Source organism: Vollenhovia emeryi, unplaced genomic scaffold (assembly GCF_000949405.1).
Source record: "Vollenhovia emeryi isolate VEMERY1.0 unplaced genomic scaffold, V.emery_V1.0 DF939248.1, whole genome shotgun sequence".
Taxonomy (NCBI): domain Eukaryota; kingdom Metazoa; phylum Arthropoda; class Insecta; order Hymenoptera; family Formicidae; genus Vollenhovia; species Vollenhovia emeryi.
In genome coordinates, this window is record NW_011967118.1 from 60,179 (window position 1) to 71,239 (window position 11,061).

General features: G+C 41.4%; 2 protein-coding genes across 3 annotated transcripts in view; one reads left to right on the forward strand and one right to left on the reverse strand.

Moving 5' to 3' along the window:
• Positions 1-620, forward strand: part of LOC105559937 — a 3,000-nt gene extending 2,380 nt beyond the window's left edge. Inside the window, exons 3-4 of one of the 2 annotated variants that reach the window (XM_012008599.1) lie at positions 73-120; positions 252-620. In XM_012008599.1, the coding sequence (XP_011863989.1) occupies positions 73-120; positions 252-269 (66 nt within the window). In that variant the 3' untranslated portion in view covers positions 270-620. The remainder of the gene's footprint in view (positions 1-72; positions 121-251) is intronic. The other variant, XM_012008600.1, reaches the window with a different exon arrangement.
• Positions 1-10,678, reverse strand: part of LOC105559951 — a gene marked incomplete at its 3' end in the record, with an annotated part of 70,852 nt that extends 60,174 nt beyond the window's left edge. Inside the window, exon 1 of the mRNA XM_012008625.1 lies at positions 10,154-10,678. The remainder of the gene's footprint in view (positions 1-10,153) is intronic.
• Between the last annotated feature and the right edge of the window lie 383 nt (positions 10,679-11,061).

Consider the following 11,061-nt stretch of genomic DNA (forward strand, 5'->3'; position numbering starts at 1 on the left):
TATGGAAAGACTCACCCTGTATATTAACGGATAAACTTAATTAGTATAAAACAAATGATTTCGCTATTCCAGATAATGCTGCATAGCGAACCGCACGAAACTTCCGCCGTAACAATGTACGTAAGTACAACAAGACATCGAAGAATATTTATGCAATTACATTAGAGCAATCTATCTATTCTTTTGCTAATCTAATCTTTCTTATGCATTTCCGCGGAAAGGTTTATCTATTATACACGTCGTGTTTTTAGGTGATTTACTATTCCTGAGAAGAACTTGAAATTCGCGCGTGCGATAATCCAGCACATCCGCTCTCACGAGAGAAGAAAAAGCGATGCGCAGTCTGCACACAAATTTTCGAATTCGCTCAGCACTCTGTATGCAAATTAAATTCCATTTAAGCTTCTCCCTCAAAAATCAAACCAGCATATGCTTCTGAACTATGTTACTGATAAAATACGAAGACATAGTGTTTCGTTTTTCACGAATTATAATAGGTTTTATCTGGATTCTAAATGTTTGCTGTCTAATTGTACATGCGATACTATTACATTTTCATGTGACATAAAAATTTTTCGGTATTGTATCAAATTACGAAATATATGTTCCACTCAAAACAATACTAGTAATTTTTGGAAATTATTATTAAAAGTGCGTTAAGTTTTTGTTAAAACGTGACTTAAATAGTTTATATTGCGTATTCAACAAGAGCCTCATTGAATTAAGATATCCATCCGGGTGAAAGGTATTTCCTCCAATCTATTCAGCTGTAACGCGGCACTTCCTTTCTAACGAGAAGTCGGTGTTTATCAAATTGGAGATAAAACCGAGTTTACAACTGCCAAGCAGCTTGTCTGTCCCTTTGCGATTAGGAATTCCTCTCACGATTTGTTTCGTATTCCCCCCCGCGCGCAATTTCACGACAAGAGCCAAACAAAGAGCTGCGCCAACGACGCTCATAAAGATTGAGCATGTGTATTTGTAAAAAGATAATGTAAGATTGCTGATAAGGATCCGTTAACACTTACGAATTTACAGTATTTTGAGTGTTAATTATACTTTATAATTAACGTCTTAAATCGTTTAGAACCAACTGTAACTTGTCTATAATCTCACGGTATTATCCTGAGAAACTGTACAGACTCGCGAATGAGTAAATTAATCTTTCAATTATTCCTTTTTACCTTGGATTTGTTCTAGTTTCCAGAAACTGCCAAATTAGGAAGAGAAATAATTTCGCGTAAATGGATTTCTTGCGAAAATTGCAAGGCAAGTATCTACAAACAATGTAATTTACCCTTTCGACATAAATAATTCTTGTAACATACGTTGCCAATGAGATATATCCTATGTGTTGTCGGTGGAGGAAAGGAAGATCACGAAGAACCAGGAAATCGGTGAGGCGTAACGCTCAGACACCAACTTCCGGTTCGAAGAACGAACCAGGTTTGCCTTTTCAAATACGTAGATACTTTTCAAACGATTGAGCTTTGTATGATTTAAATCTTACTTCATTATTGAGAAGAAAAATTAATAAAACATAATTAATATTAAGTCGATCGCATTGGCAGTTAAAATTGCTTAAAAAATATAATCGGGCAAAAAAATATTACGATAAAGTATTACGTTGTTGTTCAACGAAACTTCTTACGCAGAAGTTATGGCAATAACAGATTCGTATTGTCTCTCGTACGCGAACTTTAAATACAACTGATTGTGAAACTGCCATTTATATTTCCGCATTCATTTTTTCTCATCTTAAAAAATGACTTGATTATTTTAATCAATTTTTTTCATTCTATAACATTAAGGAACGTTGACGCGTGTATTCTGTGAGGAGATTGTTGTATTCACTTTGTGCATCTAACTTTCACGTATATTTTTATAAAAGCTCCAATGTCATCTGGTGTTATTTAAAATATTGCTGCTATTTAAAAAAGCAGACAGCAGCGAGGAAACTAGAATGGAATAGAGCGCCGTAAAAGTTCAATAACATTCACCGTTGTTACTTTCGTAATTTAATCGAATATTATTTGCAGAGCACTATATGACGATAGTATGTTACAGACCGACCTCTAACTTTCCACGTCGGTTCGCGCTGGAATTTGATTTACGCAAACCTTTTTCTCAGGCCGCGCCTATGCGATTTACCTCTGAAAACACACGGTACCGAAAACATCGTTTCGTGCGATAAAAATGTTAGCGTACGGGGGTTTAAATTATGAGCACGTGCTCGCGTCCTCGCGGTCCAAATTTCGCAACACTGTTACGAGCGGCTCGCGATGCATACAGCCTACATGGCCCTGCGGTTGGCGTTCTATAAATACATACCACCGGGCGATTTAAAAGTGCAGCGACAGTAACAGCTAGCCGTCGCAGTCTTGTAACCGCGTTAAAATATCTTTAGCGCCGACCCGTTGTCTTAAAGGTCCGGAAAGATGTGAGAATTGTTAAGCACCGCGGGCGACGAGGCGTATTCCGGCGCGCGATCGAACTAGAATTACCGGTGCTGCAGGTGTATGCATATGCATAAACGCATCGCTGCACCGTAGGGGACATGGGAAAGGCGATAGACGCCACGCTGTTTGCGGTAGCCGGCGGAACGGATGAATGCGAATCGAACGTAACATTCACCCGACGCGACGTGTGAATGAAGCGACCGGAGTAACGCGGATAGAAACTCCATTCAGGCTCGCCGCTGGAAAAAGCAACGCGACTGTATCGATTGCGATCGACACCGAGAGTTTGACGTGGGGGCCGACGAACACCCGAAGCTTTGTTCAACCCGTCTCCGGCCTCTGTGCACTCGAAATATACGCGGTCTTAATTATTAACTTTTCGCCGCAAGACGGTGGCGCGCTTCTCTTTTATACCCCAAGCGGAACAAGGGAGTCAAAATAGTATCGTGATGATTGTCAAATATTTTTATCACGACAGAAATTGATCAAAAATAATATTGGGAGATAGCGTTTGACATGGTTCGCGATAATTTGGGCTTGGATTGCTTCCGATACCCACAATTGTATGTTAGAACTTAAATATGGTAATAATGGACTGGATGCAAATATTTCCATCGTGACAGAAATTGATCAGAAACAATATTGAGAGATACCGTTTGACGTGGTTCGCGATAATTTAATTACTTCCGATACTCACATTTGTATGTGAGAATCTTAAATATGATAATAATGGATAGTAATGGATGGAAAATGATATTTATAACCAAACTGATTATTACGATAAGAATATGACTTATGTTAAAGTACAATGCTCAATATTTTGTATTCTTGGGCTTTTATTTTATCTCTTGTAGATGAATAAAATATCAGGATGTCAAGGCTTCAAAACTCAAATACATATTTTCACAAACTCGTTAAATATAAGTGAATCAATTCCAAGTTTCGCGTGCAAACCTAGGGCAAACGAAATAATGGTCCGCCTAAACTTTCATCGACGCGGTTATACTTTTTGTTTTACTCCAGCACCACACCCTCAAATGATATCATCTTGACTTTTTAGAAATGATTACTCTTTGATGCCATCTTGACTTCTAAATGACTTTGTTCCGCTTGGAATTGCTCCCGAAACAGTTTGGCGGGAGTAGCAGATAATAGCGCGATAAAAAAGTCGTCGAAGATAATTTTGGCAGCAGGCAATATAACAAAGATATAGATTCGTTCAAAACAGTCTTCTCTTCGTAGCAAACAGCAATGGCTATCGGCATCACTGCGATCGCTGGAAACTAACGAGAATCAGCAGTACCGGATGCTTCACCAAACATATCGTGTGAAATTTATGAAACATCCTGCCTCGACATAAATTAACACGACCTTTATTTTCACGCTAGCTTATCCAAACACCGATAGGCTCTGCGCTTCTGCATCGCGTGGCGATGTTTTATCAAGTGCGGGTGCCTGAAAAGCCTCGAGAAATTTCCAGCGGGTGCAGCTGCCCCGAATAATGAGTTTGGAAATACGGTGCAAGCCTCGCGCAAAATTCTCGTCTTGATCCGCGTGATAACAGATTGCAGTCCGCGCTGTATATTTTACCTCGAGAAAGTCAAATAGCTGTCGCTAAAAATAATTAACGAACTTTATGTTACAAAAGTTGATTGTGGTCAAAATTGTTTTATTTTTGCGTATCTCGTAAACAAAATTATATTCACGAGACAATTTGACAAGAATGAATAGATAACAGAATTAATGTATTCGGAAAACGATAGGCATCAGGGGTCTTCGGGATTGAAAAAAGTTTTAAAGTAATATTCAGGTGCAAATGTAAAAGAAGAGAGAGAGGGGGGGAGAGAGAGAGAGAGAGAGAGAGAATTGTACATTATCATATTCAAGCTTTATAGCCTTCGTCCAAGTTGAGTTTAGAAACCGTTACAGCTTCCGGAATCGTTTCTGTTGAGTAAAGTCTCACGAAGTTTTAATGAAATCATAACCGGGAGATCCCGTGCGAAGTTACGCTCCCTTCGACATGTAGCCCCTTTTAGTGCTTACGTGTAGCCACAGACAAAATCAGGACCTTATACAAAGTCCGTCAATGTGTTTTATGAAAATAATTAGATTAAAACTTTAGTGAGAAGACGGGGGAGCAATCCTGATTGTTTCGTCGTGATAAAGACACGCAATATCGATGTGAAACGAAAGAGTTAAGCTTCTCCAATTTTCATAAGACCGATTTACAAGAAATTGCTAAAAATGATACTTGGGTTAAGCATTTTCACACGATCATCACGACGGCAATGGAATTATTATGATCGTCCAAATACGGCTTGAAGTGTGCCAACGGATGAAACTGGTTGACCCTGTTTCATACCGCTTGTTAATTTCGTCACGCGTACTTTCATAATTATATTCGTGTTACGCGTGCATGCTCTCGCTCGGTTTTCTGTCATTCATATCGATCGGGCAGTCGCGAATAAATTATTTATGAATTCCCGTCCGTACGAATACACCATCGATTTTCATCGTTGACACTTCGCATGCTCATCATGCAGCCGAGATGATTAAAAGTCGGTGCCTCTGGGCATAATTATTTTTCTCCATTCCCTCGTACGATTTCGCGGTACAACGATAAAGTTTAAAGCGTGATTGAATGTCATACAAAATAGCCTCACATGATGCTGTTATTTATTCAGCCGCGTTCATACAATTTGAAAGACGGTATGACCCACGGAATTGGGAGAACTTTATATTCGCTACGAATTGTGCTATTTATTAAAATTATATACTTTCTTGCTTTTCGGTTTTTATTTTATTTTAGCATTACCATTAATTTTTTAATCATTTCTTTCAGTCCGCCTAAACCGTTGTACGTAACTGTTCAGGTGAATCGCAAAATACTTATATTAAACGCACTGCACAATGCATGGGCGCCTCCCGACGAAACAACAATCAAGAAGCGATTCAGTGTGCATTCAGTATGAACTTGTATTATATAAAGAAATGAATAGATCTTCCCCCCCCCCCCCCTCTCTCTCTCATTCTCGTCGCTGCAACGACTACGAAGTTAAATGTATGTCTTCGCCGTGTGTTGGAACACAAAAAGAATATTTCTCTATAATAAGACGAATAAGACAGGGGCTCTGTTAACGAGGGACCTTTTGAAGTTTCTGGTTATGCCACTGTGCCAACGTGAAATAAAGTAAATGTATGACAAAAGAACTTCGCAATATCTCAGCGAGCGCTGCAAGAGACAAAAACGTGGATGATAAAGTCACGAAGGAAGAAAGGCTCTGTGTACGTTTCTTTCAATTAGAGTAATTTCGCTTTGTCCCATTTTAAGTGCAGTCGCTTTTGCGGGATTACGCTGAGGAAAATCGGCGCGTTAACGAGTAGCTAAATCTTTCACGTCGCGTCCCGTAAGCCAGCAGCTTCCTAGGCATCGCTCATCTAAGAACCATGCTCGGCGATCAATGCACTATCATGTGACACCCTGTATATACCTACGGCCCGAGGCAATGCGTGGGCAGGCGTTTTGCGACGAGGGCCGAGGAGAACGTCAGCATCTTTGTGCAAACGCAGGATTCGCGCAGAATGGAGCGGCCTGTACAAATTCTTTGCTTTAAAAAAAAAATGTCCAGCATGAGTCAGACAGCACTGTGGCGAACGGAAAGGATGCTTGCGCGAATATTTCGACACACGTCTATTTATACGTGCACCACGCTATAGTTGTATGCAGCTGACTCGAAATTTCACACATCATCACCGTCGAAGAAATTAATTTTAGCCTCTGATTGCGAGAGACACTTGATCGGAACTTCTGTAGGATCGAATTGACCCACCCTCAAAGATGTGTGCGTTTAGTTTCCGAATTAGTTAAATCGCGAGTAAGTTTTAAGACACTCGAAAAAAGATTTAAGAAATTTAAATTCTAACACTCCGACTATCTAATCTTGCTTCTGACTTCCTCGTAAATAACCGAATATAATTACTTGCCTCGCGTAAAATGACTACAGGTATCGCCGAGCTTATCGGCGTCTAACGGTAAACATTGAACCGCGATAAGAGCGACAAAGGCGCGCCACACTCACGTTCGCTTGATTTAATTAGATTTTAATGAAGGAGATGTCTGGCACCGCCGCCGATGCGGCGGAACAACTCCGTTTATTCTCTACGCCGAAACGCCACGAATGTTATGACGGCCTCGTAAAATTTCTGCTCAACACAATCTCGCATTCAAGATCGAAAGAAGAAAACAAGCGGGAGACCATGGACGGTAGGTGCCAGCGATCGCATTAAGACCCAATAATTCTTTCTCTGCCCGTTACTAACAATAAAACAGCATTTCCAGCAAATAAAAATATCATTTTTTATACTGCGATAGCAAGCGAAATAAAATAACATTTTTTTAAATTACGTCAATTTACTGTGATTCGATGAAATATTGCAATGCACGTAAAATGCAACCGTCATGATAAATTGAATAAAGCAAATTCAATCTTTATCAAACTCTACCGTACCAAAATCTGGAATTGATTTTTTAAATGCGATTAATTACCTTAAAATTTCCCGAGGAAATAAAGAAGCGAATAAAATAATCGGGGAAAATAATACTACTGCGATATTCGTGCAACAAACCACAGAATAAACAAATAACAATATATCGTTTAAAACTAAACTTATCTACTCACAATTGACGGATCAATGTTTGGTTAAAATTTCTCTACCGTTTTATATTTTTTATATTTTTCATAAAAGAATAAAAAATATAAATCGCTGTTACTCAAGAACTGACGCGATGATTCGTCGAACTTCCTGTGTATTATTTGAAATCTCTTTTAAGATACATCGCGAAAAATAAGGAAAGTAGGAGGGACGATGAGAAACATACTGTGCGTCTATGCAAACGGTGAGGTGCTCTGTCGATCCGAAAACTTGTTTATGTCATAAATAGAAAGGTACACGGAGAGAATTTTCTGTTAAAATTTATCCTGAAAATATTGCAATCGTGGAACAACACGGTATTTCAAAGAATTTTATGAGTTTTTTGAAATTTTACCATACGTTTCACTAGCAATTATACTTACAAGTATACATTCTACTAGTAAAATGTCTGGTAAACCTTTAGAAAACTCTCATAAAGCTCTTCGAAGTGCCATGTTGTCCCACGATCACACACGATTTTCAGGATAAATTTGAATAGAGAATTCTCTCCGTGTATAAAAATCATTGAAAAGAATAAAATTCGATTTTCACCGTTGCAGCAATTACAACTTTCACATGGTGAATCGCGTGTCTCGTATATTTAGCGTTAAAATGAAATAACATCGAGCAGAGTCACATAACCGAGCGGAAAACAGGTAAACTGTCATTGTGTCTATACGAGGTAAACTCCGGTTCGCTTTCGTTCGCATTCCAGATGCGAAAGGCGAACACAAGTGCACGGTGGAACACGCTAAACGGCTTATTGTTCTTGGGAAGGAACAATGATGTATGGGCAGACGATCGGCAGAAATTCCCGGACGACAATGGACCGACGAATTGAAGAGAGGCGCGAAAACAATCGATTCGCGCGACGCAAATCCGTCTCTCGCCGCAAATAAAGTAGGTGTACGTCGCAATATTATGTCTACCTTCTTAGCGCTTAGAATGCGTTTTTAATTGCACATTTCCAGGCTAGCTTATCTTGCTGAAGATATATCAAGTTTGCGCGTACTGTATGATGTATCATAAAACTGCACAAGACAGCGCTACATCCAGATTATCGTTATATATTTATGCTCCAGATGATATCGAGAGCTGGCTCCTTTTTACTTATCGTTTGCATTTAACAATCCAGCGGATGAGCAATATCTGCTTTTTAGATCAACAATTTTATCTCCGCGGTCGAATAAAACAATTATGGTACTAATTGCACAGATCGTGGACTAATGAAGCTCCGCATAATAAACCGGTTACGATCGCGTTGCTATTTGATATCATCTTAAAGCTATAAGATCGAAGCTTTATAGGGTTTTAATGACATCTCTTTCGAGATGTAACTTTCCGGATTACATAAAGGAGGACATTAAAGATAAATGGTGAAATATTCAAGCCGTTATTCACAATTATATCAACTGGATGGCATTTCTGCGATTAAAATATCAGAGCGGCTTTCCGCAAATATTCTATTTTCAAGGTAAATAAGGAAATTGTCAGTTTCTCCTACTCGTCTAGGGTGCATTTCGATTTCAGGCTCGAAGTACAGAACTTTAACCCCGGTATCCACCAACGTCATTTAACTTTGATCTTATTGTTAGTTTAATTCTCCCTGTCTCTTTCTATCTATCCCTGTAGATTTAAACTACAAAAAGAAAATTTTCTCTTAAAATTTAACCTGAAAGTTATGTGTGATCGTGGGACAACATGGCATTTTGAAGAACTTTATGAGAGTTTTTCAAATTTTGCCATACATTTTACTAGGAAAATGTATACCAAGTGAAATGTATGGTAAAATTTCAAAAAATACCTCATAAAATTCCCCGAAATGCCGTTGTTCTACGATTATACAATATAATTTTCATACATAAAGTAAAATGCATCCTGAAAATCATGTGTGATCGTGGGACAACATGGCATCTTGAAGAACTTTATGGGAGTTTTTGAAATTTTGCCATGCATTTTACTAGTAAAATGCACACTAATTGTAAGTATAATTACTAGTGCAATGTATGGTAAAATTTCATAAAAACTCTCATAAAATTCTTCGAAATGCCGTTGTCCTACGATTATATAATTTTTATACACGAAGAGAATTTTCTCCGAAAATTTCTCCTGAAAATCATATGTGATCGTGGGACACGGCATTTTGAAGAACTTTACGAGAGTTTTTCAAATTTCGCCATACATTTTACTAGTAAAATATACGCCAAGTAAAATCTACGGTAAAATTTCAAAAAAAACTCACAAAATTCTCCGAAATGCCGTGTCGTTCCACGATTATATAATCTTCGGGGTAAATTAAAAAAATTCCTTCCGTGTAATTAAGCGACGTTGGCGAAAACCGGGGAAATTCTTCCAACATTCTCGCGAGTCGAAGCGCCAACGTTCGACACAGGCGCGACAGACGGACGCTAATCCCGGCGAAAGTGCACGGCTAATTGTAAGTTCGGATCTCCTGCGCCGTGCGCAGGACGCGATTAATGCCGTTTACGCGACACGCTTTCTGCCCAGCAGGGATGCCACTGCCGCGCTGCATAATCAAGGTCGCCTATCGCGACGGGATCGCGCGATTTAAATTCCTGCCATTTGCGCGCGCGCAGGTGGTCCCTGCTGTTTACGCGGTCGCGTCCTTATTAGCGCGTCTTATTATGCAAGCGTCAACGACAACATCCATTTCGCGTTGGGCGACTATTGCATTCGTGCAGGCCGACAACATTTGCTCGCCACGCGCCTAAATATACAATCGGATGGAAGGAACTAAGAAAGAAAAAAAGAGGTAAAGGGATAAAACCGTTTTTCGAGCTGATGTATCTTTAAAGAACGTAAACCGGCATTTCCCGCGCGTGCGAAAATCACTTGCAAATTCAAGCGGGAACACAATCGATACAATGGGGTTCGCGTGGCTCACAAATTGCACTCGTGTGTGCGAAATTCTCCACGCGTACGTCGATGCACGTCTTATTCCACGCCTTGAAACAAGACCGCGGGTTATAATTGCACCCTACCTCCGCGCCGCGTCTGCGGACGTTCCTTCTCGCGAGTCCCTGGAAGCGGCGGCCTCGGTGTTCACGTCGGCATCGGCGAGCGTCGTTGACGGCGCGGTAGATGCAAACCCGATCGAGCCGGCCGCTGCCGTTTCGCTACCGACGTGTAATCCAGGATATTAATTCATCCTCCCTCGCGACGGGACGCTCGACGAGCTGCACAGAGAGCGATCTACGAGGCGGGCGGCGCGAGATCGCCGCGACGCGCGAAATATAAACAAGGACGTGTCACAGACGTCGCGCGCGCGCGCACACACAGGACGACACCGATCGCGCTCGATCAAAAATCGCGATATCGCGCGTCGAGCGTCATCGCTGACGCTCGCCGTTCGAGCGACCCTCGGATCTCGCTGCCGGGTGTCACTTTTCCCTATTTTTCTCTCTCTCTCTTTCAGCGTCGATGACAAACGGGAGGCTCGCGCGCGGTCGAAAATCGTCCAACTCCAAACACCCAGTCAGCCGCGCTCGACTGTCGGCGTACACTGAGAAGGCAGCGGCGGGCCACGCGACTCCGACGCGAAAGCGGGGCCGCGCAAGATGGCCGCCGGCGGGCGCGGGCGCGGGCGCGCGCTCGCATTGGTCGGCCGCGCTTGTCAGGTGCGCGGCGCGCGTTATCGCGCGCGCGTTGCGATCGCTGACAATCGCCCGACGATAAGGGATCGAGCCGCGACTCCCTTCTCGTTGTCGCAAAAAGGCACACGAAGGTGCAATTGACGCCCGAACGACGCGAAACGCTCGCCGATCCGTCGCGTGCGACTCGCGCGCAATTTCAGACCTCTCGCGTTCGCGGCGCGGTAAGTTTAACTTTGATCCTATTGTTAGTTTAAGGGGATGCTGGAGTGATTCTGCACTTTTGCACCTTTCTAACC